Source organism: Ochotona curzoniae, unplaced genomic scaffold (genome assembly GCF_017591425.1).
Source record: "Ochotona curzoniae isolate NIBS_2020 unplaced genomic scaffold, NIBS_Ocur_1.0 scaffold_3223, whole genome shotgun sequence".
Classification (NCBI taxonomy): Eukaryota; Metazoa; Chordata; class Mammalia; order Lagomorpha; family Ochotonidae; genus Ochotona; species Ochotona curzoniae.
This window is the reverse complement of record NW_024467108.1, coordinates 2,480,011-2,492,337: the sequence shown is the minus strand read 5'-3', so window position 1 is coordinate 2,492,337 and position 12,327 is coordinate 2,480,011. Positions and strand designations below refer to the sequence as shown.

General features: G+C 54.1%; 1 protein-coding gene across 5 annotated transcripts in view; it reads left to right on the top strand.

The window, feature by feature from the left end:
• The window catches only part of CLPB (caseinolytic mitochondrial matrix peptidase chaperone subunit B), a 136,689-nt gene extending 124,748 nt beyond the window's left edge, over positions 1 to 11,941 (top strand). For 4 of the 5 annotated variants that reach the window (XM_040964433.1, XM_040964429.1, XM_040964432.1 and 1 more), the window contains 9 exons: positions 662 to 739; positions 1,280 to 1,335; positions 5,625 to 5,669; positions 6,027 to 6,188; positions 8,502 to 8,658; positions 9,352 to 9,425; positions 9,511 to 9,630; positions 9,773 to 9,877; positions 10,314 to 11,941. In XM_040964433.1, coding sequence (XP_040820367.1) covers positions 662 to 739; positions 1,280 to 1,335; positions 5,625 to 5,669; positions 6,027 to 6,188; positions 8,502 to 8,658; positions 9,352 to 9,425; positions 9,511 to 9,630; positions 9,773 to 9,877; positions 10,314 to 10,562 — 1,046 coding nt within the window. In that variant the 3' untranslated portion in view covers positions 10,563 to 11,941. Of the gene's footprint in view, positions 1 to 661; positions 740 to 1,279; positions 1,336 to 5,624; positions 5,670 to 6,026; positions 6,189 to 8,501; positions 8,659 to 9,351; positions 9,426 to 9,510; positions 9,631 to 9,772; positions 10,156 to 10,313 lie in introns of those variants that run through there. The other variant, XM_040964430.1, reaches the window with a different exon arrangement.
• The last annotated feature ends 386 nt before the right edge of the window (positions 11,942 to 12,327 follow it).

Here is a 12,327-nt window from a genome sequence, read left to right as displayed (position 1 = left end):
AACCTGGTATGCGTCTTGGCTCCCCACTCACCCGCTCCTTCTGGAGGTCACGATCAGCAGATACACTTAACCAAGTGGCTTACCCCGTCCATGCCCTCAGCTCCATGCTACCCTTAATTGGCTTCCAGAAAATGTATCTGCCTGTGCTTCCTCTTCCGGATCCAGACAGCACACAGACCTTGGTTTCCCCCAGATGGGAAAAAGTCCAGCACTCACACCCTGGATCCTCCTGGGGACCCGCCATGGGTCTCTGCCTCTGAGCCACAGAAAAGGCAGGCCCGCACTGCCCCCAGTGAGGGGTACAGGGGTAACCAGAGAGCTCCGGTTCCTCCCGATTTCTCCTTCACCAGTCCCCTACCCCCTTTCCCTCCCTTCCCCATCCACCCGCCTTTCAGTTTCCCTGGCAACGCTGAGTGCTCATCCTGGAAAACTTTATCCGAAATCTGCTCTGGGCAGCCTTCCAAATCCATGCTAACCTGATTAGGTGTCTCTAGGGGCCTTGCCAGCTAATCAGATTAGGCAGCACTAATGGTAGTGAGGACTTTGAGTGGGCGCAGAGCAGTAAAACATATTGTATACTTAGTGATAATTATCCTGCCTTTTGTGTCATTGATTTATCTGCCTCCCGCCCTGTCCCCCCATCTTGTGTGTTTGGCCATAGCGATCCGGAGGAAGGAGAATGGCTGGTATGACGAAGAACACCCTCTGGTCTTCCTCTTCTTGGGATCGTCTGGAATAGGTAATTGGGAGCAGATCAGCCCCTGGGGAGGGCAGGCTGCAAGGATGCCTGGGCTAGGCTCCATAGCCTCAGCCACTGTGGCCCAGGGTCATGCCACTCGCTTGGAGTTCAACCAGAAGCAGCTGCCTCCAAATTGCAGGGCCACCAGTAAGAAAGAGATCTCTGTGCTTTATCATCTGTGGTGTAAGGAGCAGAGTCCAGGCTCGCTCTCTGGGGGATGTGGGACAAGGACTGATTCCACGTGGAAGACCAGCCCCCAATGGCCCCGTTAGCCCTGGTCCAACCACTTTGATACCCCTTAATTTGTCCCCCTAAGGCTCCCTAATCCCTTCTACAGAAAAATCAGATGCAATACAGACTTTCTGGCCCCAGTGTTGCCATTCATTCCCTTAGTGGCTTTGGGAGAGTTGCCCTTTCCAGTCCTCCATATTGCCATTCATGAAGTGGATTCTCGCCGGCATGCTGCCTTTCTAGTGTTCTTTCATTCTAATAGAACATCATCTGGGCCTAACCCAATTCCTCTCCCTTCTTTCTTAATAGGAAAAACAGAGCTTGCCAAACAGACAGCAAAATATATGCACAAAGATGCCAAAAAGGTAAGGGCTGGGATCTAGGCCTAATCTCCAAAGACTTCACTGCTCCTACTGTCCCCCAAAAATCTGACACTAACACTTGCAGCCAAGATGGGCCATGACATGGGGAGCGTGTCATTCTGATCCCCGAGTTGTACCAGGAATTCCGCTTCTATATTTTAGTTTCTTCATCTATAAAATGGGAGTGATAATCTTTCCCCTGCCCTACGTCTTGGGAAAGCCAAATGAAATTCCTACACACATTTGCAAGTGTCTGCTCTGTGCTAGATGGTGTGCTGGAAGCTGCGAAGACAGCATTTATTAAGCTACTGTCCCAGCCCCGAGGAGCCCAGGCTGGAGAGGAAAGCCGCTTCAGAAACACAGGGCTGCCACGCTGTGCCTGACAGAGGCTTAGGGCTGAGGGGGAAAGTGGGTAGGAATAAGAAGATGCCTTATTTACCACTCTGCATCCCGCAGGACTTGTACACAGGTGTACTTGGGTGCTGCTAGTCCTCTCCCCCCTGAGTGCTCCATCAGAAAGGATCACACCACCCCCTGTGTGTTCTCACTCAGGCTTTCCAAGGCCCAGTTGGTTCTCACTGTGCTGATGGGAAATGCTTTCATATGGAGAGCGCCCTCCTCAGAGAATGCAGAAGCATTTCAGTGAAGGTCACTGCATTCTCCCACCAGCTTTCCATTTGGGGGCAAAGCCCTCAGCTGCTCCTACCTGGCTTCTATGGGAAGCTTGCCCAGCCAAGGCCCTAAGGAGTTGCTTTGGCCTCTGCCAGCCAAGTGACCCGAGCAGCAGAGTCCTGGGCTCCTGCTTCTCACCTAGCTTCCCCTGACCCTCTTTCTGTCTAAGAACTAAAAGCTCGTAGCATATCCTCCCTGGCTCTGCCTCAGCCAAACCCAGAGCAGAGCCACCGGACAGGCGGGCGGCGCGTGGCATGCTAATAGGCTCCTGCAGAAAGAGCGCTTGTAAGACCATTCATCAGGTTGGCAGCGATTGAAACAATTAGCACTCTGGAAAGGGCCATAAACTAGCAAGACTATTAGGGAAGATGCAGTTACGGGCAGGAACCACCTGATTAGGGATGAAGAATTCTGAGTGGTTTAATTTTAATACTGTCAGAAAGGTTAATATTTAATTACAAATTATAATCTCTTTATCCAGGCTGTCTTAATATGTCTTCATACAGTGGAAGGGAGCGTATCTGCTGACTTGCCGGTGCAGAAGGGAGAGAGGAGGGGCTTGTTAAAGGGCTGACAATGGAAGTGATTTTTCAATTAACATCTTAGTGGGAGACAGGTTCACCCCCAGGCAGGGAGTCCTGCAGTAGGGGCCTGCCTCCGCTTGGAGGTACTGGGTGTATTGGACAAGGCTTCTAGAGCCAGCCACGCCTTGGCTTACGTTGCAGTTCTTCCAGCTGGCCCTAGACAGGTGACTTGACCTCCCAAAAGTTCCCGCTCTTGCCTCACAAGTCCTTCAGTTAGGGCTAAGGTTGAAAATCAGGCGAGATACTGTGCTTTGCAGCCAGCTCAGGAGCTAGTGCACAGTGATGCCTGCTTCCTTGGATTGTATTTGATCATTGCTTTGCACAATTATATCCCATGAGGAATATGCCATAGATTCTAAATTAGACCCACTTTCCAGATGAGAAAGATTACGTCTTATGTATTAGGAGTCTTGTCTAACGTCACTTGCTTGGGAAAGAAGTCAAGCCAAAAACTGGTTTCCTACTTTTTTTCTCAGTACCACTGTTCTCAGCTGCTATAGGTGGCTTGTCGCACAGGAGCAAAAGAGGCCTGAGAAGCCCAATAAAATCATCCATGCACTTTTATTGTTCGAGAGGTAAGGAGACAGGAACAAGCCCATATCCACTGGGTGACTCCTCCTATGCCTGTGCTGGGAGCTGAGAACACACTCTAGGTCCTCCATAGATCACAAGGACCCAACCACTAGAGCCAGCACCTGCTGCCTCCTGGGCGTGCATTAACAAGAACTTGAAGGCCGAACTAGCTGAAACTTGAGCCCAATATGGGAGGTAGGCATCCCGATGCGAAGGCCTAACTGCTGGGCCAAACACTTCTCATTCTACCTCACTTTTCAATTAGGTTGGAAAAAAGGTTGCTGCTTCTGTACAATTCCTGCTGCTCCAGCCCTGTGGGCCAACTCAGAATCTACCCAGAGCAGAGGCATTTTCTGGCTATACTTGAGACTCGCCTTTAAGACCCAAGTGAGTCAGCTGCTGAACTCTGCATGCCCGATGCCTCCGTAAGTCAGGAGTGGTATGTGGCCAATGTCATGTACAGGGCCCCGACTAAGAGGCTGCTGGCAGAGGGGAGCTCCCTTTCCTTGCTTCCCAAGATGGCTGATGAAACAACGCAGGCACTGGTCTGCGAGTCCAGTGACGAATTCCAGCCCTAGTTCTCTGGCCCCATCTTCCCTCATTTGTAAGTGTTTGCACATGTGTGTTTCTTTCACAGATCTTACTGCCAGCTTAGCTTTTTTGCATTAAGCCTCTTTGCTTATATCTATATTAACTCTCACCTGAGTAGCTTTGTTGGCTTTCTTTCTATGAGTTACTGATCCTTATGAAAGAAGCTTGATGATACTAGGTAGGATGGTGGATTACAAAGGACTTGCAGTTAGAAGAGCAGTTTTAATGGATTAAGAGCAAGTATCTCTTAGTCTGGCTACCTAGGTGCACAGTGGCTAGACCATCTGTAAAATGGGTTCAGTAACACTGGATTAAGATTAAGTGAGATAATGCCCTTAGGAAAAAATGTGAGGGAAAGGTGAGTGGTGGATGGGCAGACAGACAGATGTAGTAATAAGCAGTGGAGTCTAACCCCCCTGTTACATAGGGCGTTGATGGACATGTGACACAAAGTTGAGCAGCCCCTCAAGTGCAGACTGCTAGAAGAAAATCATTGAGGCAGTAGACGGGGCAGAGCGTGCTGAGTTGGAGCCAGCTTTCCAGCAGGGTGAACTTGACCAAGCTTCTGTAACCTATGAAGTGGGAATGATGATAGGGCAGAACCTGGATCTTCTCTGCTAGGCACCTAGTAACCCCCCCAGGGAGTGTCAGCTACTGAAGGCTCTGGGCACACTCCCAGCTGCATCAACTTGGCTGCACTGCCCAGGGACTCATGGATGTGCTTGCTGGTTCCTGCCCCCTGGGGGCAACGCCTGACCCCCCCCACAAGGCCTTGCCAGCTTCTCTAAGCCCTTTCCCTCTCCTGGCTTAAGTCTCCTCAGGCCCCTCTTGAGGCAGGAAAAGCAGCCAAGAGCCTTGTGTTACAGAGAAACAAACTGTAGCTCCAAAAGGGGAGGCAGTGTGACCAAGGCCGCAGTGGAAGGACTGGGATTGGAAGCCACGTCCTGGCTCCCAGCCCAGGATTCTTCCCACCACTCTATAGCTAAGGCACGGAACAATGGAACGGCATGATACAGAACTGAACGTACCTTGCCCAGCACATTCCTGACCAGTGGCCAAGCTAGAATGTGGCCCTGTGCTCCCACCTAGCCAGCTACCTGGGGAGCATCTTGGTACCCCATCCTGCCCAGCTCTCCAGAGAAGCCGTACCAGTGCAGAGCGGGCAGTACACTCAGGATGATGTCATCACTCCTTCCTCAGCTCTTTGGTTGTCAAAGGGAGGGGGCACCAGCCACGAGGTATTTTCTTTCTCACACTAATCATGACCTTCCGACGGGGGGGGGGGGGCTGCTTCCTGGAACACCCCCTAGAAGCCCCAAAGGCGGTGAGAGAAAGGCTGCAAGGCACTTCATGCCCATCTTTGAATAGAAGGAAGAAATGCAAATAAAAAGTAGTAAGCTAAAACAGAGAGGCAAACCCTCCACCCCAAGACTTGCATGGTGGAAGGGGCATTGCCTAGCCACCTGGGTAGGTCCTCACTATTGGTGACTTTGCCTGGCCCGCTCGATGGGGTTCTCCTAGAAGACAGAGACCCAGACAAGTTTGTTGGCACTCGTGTGCCCATAACAGAGGATGCCCCCAAGAACAGTGGGTGAGTGGATGGGCATACACATGACTGCAAGAGTCAGAGGCCTGACTGAAGAGCGATCTTGACTTAGATTGAGGGTGGAGACGTGATGTGGCTTTATACAAATCACAGAATGAGGCCATCATGTTGGGAGGGGAAATTGGAAAGGAAGCAAGGAGCCAAAACCAAAATGTGTGAGAGAAGAGCCAGGGCTTTGTGGCCAGAGAGCCTGAGGAGGTTGATGTGCGCGACTCCTTCTCCCACCCACCTACCTGGGCACTCAGTTTCTGCTTGTGTCTACACAGGGCTTCATCCGACTGGACATGTCTGAGTTCCAGGAGCGGCACGAGGTGAGGGCACGGGTTGTCAGCACTGCAGGCAGCTTATGGGGCTGCTGCTGTGGACTACATCCAACAGCCCAGGGCTTTCCTTGGGGGGGGGGGGGGGCCTTGTGTGTGCAGCAGGGTCACAGATCAGATCAGTTTTGCATAGGCTCTGCTCTGAAAAATAAACATGGAGAAGGTCTGTCTGTCCTCTCCTGGGAGCAGGCATGCTGCCTGCCCCCCGACTCCCGACTCCCAGGAAGAGAGGCAGCTGTCTGTCCTGGCCAAGACAGGCCCTGTCTGTGGTGTCTTCTCATGCATGCTGCTGTCCTGAAAGCCAGCAGCACAAGAAGTTCTTGCCAGCACATTTCCTATCTCCCACAGGTGGCCAAGTTCATTGGGTCCCCGCCAGGCTACATTGGCCACGAGGAAGGTGGCCAGCTGACTAAGAAGCTGAAACAGTGTCCCAATGCGGTGGTGCTCTTTGACGAGGTGGACAAGGCCCACCCAGACGTGCTCACCATCATGCTGCAGCTGTTCGATGAGGTAAAAGTCAGCTGGGGCTGGGCTGGAGCCTGGGGGACCCCTGAAGCTCTCAGAGCTGTGACTAGCAGGAGCCACAGGCTGCCTGCTCCTTCCCTAGCTGGGCACTGCCCCCTGTGTGCACACTGGATAACAAGTAGAGCTGGGTCTCCTGGGGAATAGCATCACCCTGGAGTTGAAATCTCATAGCTGTGCAGGCTCTGTCCAGAGTGGGTACTGGGAGGAGAGGCCCGGATTGTACTTCAGCTCTGTGGGCCAGGTCTCGGGGTCTCACCAGAACGCTGGGGCAGAAAGGCTCCAGGAAGCTTACCAGCACCGCCTTGTAGGATGCACATGACTGAACTGCTGGCAGCTTTGTCCTAGCCCCTCAGCCCGGGGTGTCCCAAGTGCCTTCTCAGTGCTAGACCTGCACCGAAGGCCACAGCTGTTGTCGCCAGGCATGCTATTTCTGCACTTTTTGAGGTTTAAAAAAAAAAAAAAGGTTTAGAGCAGTTATAAATGTGATTCCAGATTGGACAACAGGCAGATCAGAGCCCCGGGACCCACACCCAGCACTTCTAGCTTTAAGCCAGCGGAAGCCTTGTGGTCACAGGGAAGGCTGGCCATCACCATTTGCAGGGGCAGGCCAGGGTCGGGGGGACAGCAAAAGACATGGCAGTCATTGGCACTTCCTGCACTGTGTGTTCAGAAATCGACTTGCATCCACTGACTGAAGGCCAGCAGTATTTCTGCCTTCATTGAACGGCACTAGAAATAGAAGTACATGAAGGTGTTCATCTGGGGCCACATGGCTGGGAAGGGGGCAGTTAGACCCTAGCAGTCCAGTTCCACGGCCTGCAGCTTCACCTACTGCGCAGCTAGGACCATAGGAGAACCCAGGCTGAGGGGCAGCTGCCCACCCACCTGTACTTTGTAATACCCTTGCAGTTCCACTGATGAGCCGCTGTCTAAGCTTAGGCAGGTTTAGCCTGGGTGATCACAAGGAGCAGCAAGAGGTCAGTGTGCCCTTGAGGTAGGCAAGGAACAGGGCCACTTCCAGTGCTCACAAAGAAGCCTGCAGTTCTCTGGTGAGTATTGGGAACTTCTGAATGAGTTTAAGCAAGAAACAGGGTCAGATTTTCCCTTTACAAAAATCCTGTAGGTGGCAATGCAGAGAAGGGTCTAGAAGGGAGAAGGGGGCAACTGCAGAGATCAGGCTGGAGCTGGGATAGCCTGGTGTGGAAAGCAAGGGCAGAGAGAACCATAGAGGCTGGCTGTGAGACAAGGGGGAGCAGAGCAGAGAGCAGCAGGCTGGCAAGGAGGCACAAATTGTGGGGTATAAGATGTCTGCGGAGCAGCCAGAAAATTACCCTAGAGGCCGCCCCTCACTGTTAGCAGGGCTGGAGCTCAGGCAAGGCCTGACAGGCGCAGCACCGAGGGGAGCGAAGCCACAAGGAGGACAGCTGTGCGGAGCAGGAAACTGTGTTCCCACAGACTCAGGGAATCACTGGAGTGGCAGGAAGCAGAGGGTGTGTCCCTGAGGTACACAGGCAGGACACGGTCACTTAGGGCGTGCCAAGTTAGGAGATAGGGAGCAAGCAGGAGAACAGTGAGGGCTCCCGCCACAAGCCTGGGCCAGAAAAACAAGCCCCCCTTAGTCACAGCCAAACACCAAGCAGAAAGACTGCCTTCCACATCCGTGTGACCCCAGAGTCATCCATGATGCAGTAGGTAAGCAGCCCTGGCACCCTGGCATGTGCAGTTGAACCCCACCCAGGAAGTGCAGAGTATGGTTGTGGTGGGAGGTGAGGCAGGGCCAGCTCCCTCTCTGGTCACATCGTAACTGCCGAGGAAGCTGAGAAGTCACCCTTTGGGTCAGTTGTGCTCTCATCTGCTCCCCTCGCTCACCTGGGTCCCATCCGCAGGCTCCATTATGAGCAGAGCTTTGATCTCTTGGAATGAAATTGCCACTGGGTTATTGCTGCAGCCAGTACAAAGTGTGTGAACTCAGTCCTCAGGGAGGAGCTCAGGGGGCGAGTGGAGAACGCAGTGTCTGAGGCACATGCTTAGGCTTGTCCCACAGGCACACAGACCCGATCCCCAAAACTGGAATTATCCTCAGTGGACTCTTGGATCAGACCCTGTTCACATGGGTGGAAGTGCAAAGCTGCTGGCAGGGAGCTCAAGTCCATCCACTTGCACCTTTGCCTCCCCTCTCCTACCCCAAGGCCGGGGCAGCAGTGACTGGCTCTAGGAAATCGACCCCTTTTGAACTAATTTCTCAAAAGCCTGCCCAGGCATGGAGCCACTGAACGGTCCATCCCTGCTGCTTGCCAGGGCCGGCTGACAGACGGGAAGGGAAAGACCATCGACTGCAAGGATGCCATCTTCATCATGACCTCCAATGTGGCCAGTGACGAGATCGCACAGCACGCGCTGCAGCTGAGGCAGGAAGCCTTGGAGATGAGCCGCACCCGCCTCGCTGAGAATCTCGGTAAGGTGGAGCCAGAGCTGTCCAAGCAAGTGACCAGGCCACCAGCACCTCTCCTGGGGTGAGGCAGCTTTGTCCCTAGCCAGCACAGAGCAGGCACCAGGCCCCCTGCCAGGGTGTGGAAGGGACAAAGCAGAGACAGTGTCCCAACTACTCAGAGTGTCAGGGCGGCTGCATAGGGTGAGGGACAGGAGACAGCCAGAGTCTTAGGGAACAAGAAAAGTGCACTTGGCCTGGCACGATAGCCGATTGACCAAATCCTTGCCTTGCACACACCAAGATTGCATATAGGTGCCAGTTTGTGTCCTGGCAAGGCAGCAGAGAACAACACAAAGCCTTAGGACCCTGCACCCACATCAGAGACATAGAAGTAGTTCCTGGTTCCTGGCTTCGGACCAGCTCAGCTCCAGCCATTGTGGCCACTTGGGGAGTGAACCAGCAGACAGAAGACCTTTCTCTCCGTCTTTTACTTGAAAGTAAAAATAATTTTTTTTTTAAAAAAAAGCACACTTAAAGGGCAGACACTTTGGCTCAATGAAAGCACCTTCTCACCCAGTTGCCCAGGGCGGCTTCCCACACCACTGGCCCCAGAGAGGGCCTCACAGGAGGGGCCCCTCAGAGAATAATAGCTGGTTAGGGCTGAGGAGCAGGCCCAGCTCCCTAAGCCTGCAGTGACAGCTGTGACGGTGTCCACAGGGGACGTGCAGACCAGTGACAAGATCACCATCTCAAAGAACTTCAAGGAGAATGTGATCCGCCCCATCCTAAAAGTAAGAGCTCCCCCGCCCCCACACTGCCTGCTGGAGGCCAGGCTTGGGAGAGGAGCCATGACACCCCCACTCACCTGGCCTGCAGGCTCACTTCCGGAGGGATGAATTTCTGGGACGCATCAATGAGATTGTCTACTTCCTCCCCTTCTGCCACTCGGAGCTCATCCAGCTCGTCAACAAGGAACTCAACTTCTGGGCCAAGAGAGTAAGAAGGGACTTCCCACGGATGGGGATTGGACACAACCACTGCAATGCAGGCGTGGGAACCCCCACTCCATAGGTGGAGCCAGTGCAGCCAGTAACCCAAGGGGCCCATGCACCCACAAGCCTCTCTCACCCCACTGCAGGCCAAGCAGAGGCACAACATCACACTGCTGTGGGACCGCGAGGTGGCTGACGTGCTGGTCGACGGCTACAACGTGCACTACGGTGCCCGCTCCATCAAGCACGAGGTGAGCACCAGAGCCTCCCCCTGGGGTGGTGGGTGGCCCTGCCAGGGCAATCACAGGCACGACTCAGTATTCTCATCCTGTAGCAGACCGACTTCTAGGCAGATCATTTGGTATGGCCCACAGAGGGTATTACATATGTCCAAATGGCCCTGGGCAGAAGGGTTCTTGGTCCCTGCACTTGGGTTGGCTGCAGGACTCCACAGCCGCGGAGGCACTCCTGAATCAAGTAAAACCCCTGCTTGGAAGGGACGCAGTGAAGCCTACTGCAAGTAGGGAACAGGACCAGGAGTCCCCGAGCCTGGGGCCTGGTCCTGCAGGCAGGTCCTGTTACCCGACCCTGCAGATGTGAGATCTCTGGCTCGAGTGGTGAGTGCTAAAGCCAGCCTCCAGGCTTAGGCCAAGGAGAGATGGGCATTCTGCATCCCAATGCCCGCAGGTCGAGCGCCGAGTGGTGAACCAGCTGGCGGCTGCCTATGAGCAGGACCTGCTGCCGGGTGGCTGCACACTGCGCATCACCGTGGAGGACTCCGACAAGCAGCTGCTCAAGAGCCCCGAGCTGCCCTCAGCCCAGGCCGAGAAGCGGCTGCCCAAGCTGCGGCTGGAGATCATTGACAAGGACAGCAAAACCCACAGGCTAGACATCCGGGCCCCCCTTCACCCTGAGAAAGTGTGTCACAACCTCTAACACCACCCACCACCTGTCATGCCCTCCACTTCCAATAAAGGCCCCGTGCTATGGCACGACCCACCTGCCCTTCGTGCCTTCCCTCCTGTCCAGCCCCTGGAAGAGCCCTCTACCCCAAACAAAAATGTCACCCACTCCTCCCCATGGGCCGCAGGCTGTGAGCACAGCTTCCAGAGAGGGGCCACCTCATCACCTCTCTTCCACCCTCTGGTCATGGACACTCCATCCTGTGCCCGGGAAGTTCAGGAGGATGGCAGCGAAGCATTAGATGTGGTGGCAGCCCAGGGACCAGGCTGTGGCCAGCCACACTCTGCAGGCCTCATTTGGGTCTGGCCCACAGTGGCTCCGGCAGGGAGTACCGAAGCTCCAGCCTAGGTACAACTTAGGCTGCGGCTACCGCCTTCCCATGCCCCCCTCCCACTGCTCACATTTGTACCCTGGGCACAACTTGGCTCATGTTGCCCCAGCCTACATGGTGGTGCCCCAGGAGGACTTGCTCCCTGCTCTGGGATGGGACAGTGCTCCTGAGGGGCCTTCTCTAGGACACAGACATCAGAGCCCTGGGGAGCTGTGGAGGAAGCGATCCAAGAGGCTGGGCTCTGCTTAAAGGACCAGGGAACCTGACCCACCCTGTGTGCAAGGCTGTCCCAGCTGAGCGGGGTTGGAGTAAACAGTATGTTCAGTCTGCACATTAGTCACCAAGCTGCAAGTTTGGACACAGTCCCCCCCCCCCAAATGTGTCCCCCGGAGCTTAGCAAGGCACAGCAAAGCCTGGTGCCCAGGGGCAGCCCCTGCTGTGGCCACCCCTGGGGACCATGTTGGCTGCCCTCCTGTGGCTCACCTCTTCCAGGAAGCAAAGCCTGGGGGCAGGGATCCAAGACCCTTGGGCGACAGCAGGATGTCTCAGCAGCTCAGTCGGAGGCGGGCAGGGACCAGACACCCTCAGGCTGGCTGCCGCTCCCGGTCACTGTAGCTCTCTGGTGGTTGCTGTTGTTTTGAAATAATTTTACACTCAGAAAATTGCAAAACAAAGTTTCCACATTAATAATATCTTTAAAAACTAATTGTCAGAAGCTGGAAGTTAACATTGGGACAAGACCACTAACCAACCTGCAGATATTTCATATTTTCTGGGGACCCGGTCCAAGATCCTGCTTTGCACTGTGGGCGTGTTCCCGACCTCCCCACCAGTGTCTCAGGATTTCACCAGTCAGTGAGGGTCTGCATGGTGGCAGGTGGAACAGTGGGTGACGTGACGCTGGGCTCTGCTCACATCACCTATGTCTCAGGGCCTCCCGCAGGGTTCAGACAACACCATCCAATTTGCTCACTATAAAACATCCATTTCCTTTGAAATAAAAAATGTCACAGCAAGAGGCTTCAGAGCTGTGTCAGTGTCTTCCTTGTCCTCGGGATTTTGCTTCCCGGTTTCAGCATTCATCAACAGTGGTTCTCAGTGTTGATGTTCAGTTCGCCTGTGGGCGACTTTGCCTCCCTACTTCCCATCTGTCTGCTGATGCTCTTACAAGGAGGAGCTGTCCCTTTTCCTCTGCGGATTTTTGTCAGTAGCTTATATCAGTATGAATGATACATTAATAAAGTACTAGCATCACAACCTTTGTGGCTCAGGTTGGCCCAGATTTGGCCACAGGGAACCCCTGCCTACGTCGGGACCTACTAACCCTGTTGCTGTTCCCACCCCCACAGCAGCTCTTTCTCCAAGGAGCTGCCAGTTCAGGGCGAAATGGAAATGGGACTTGAAACA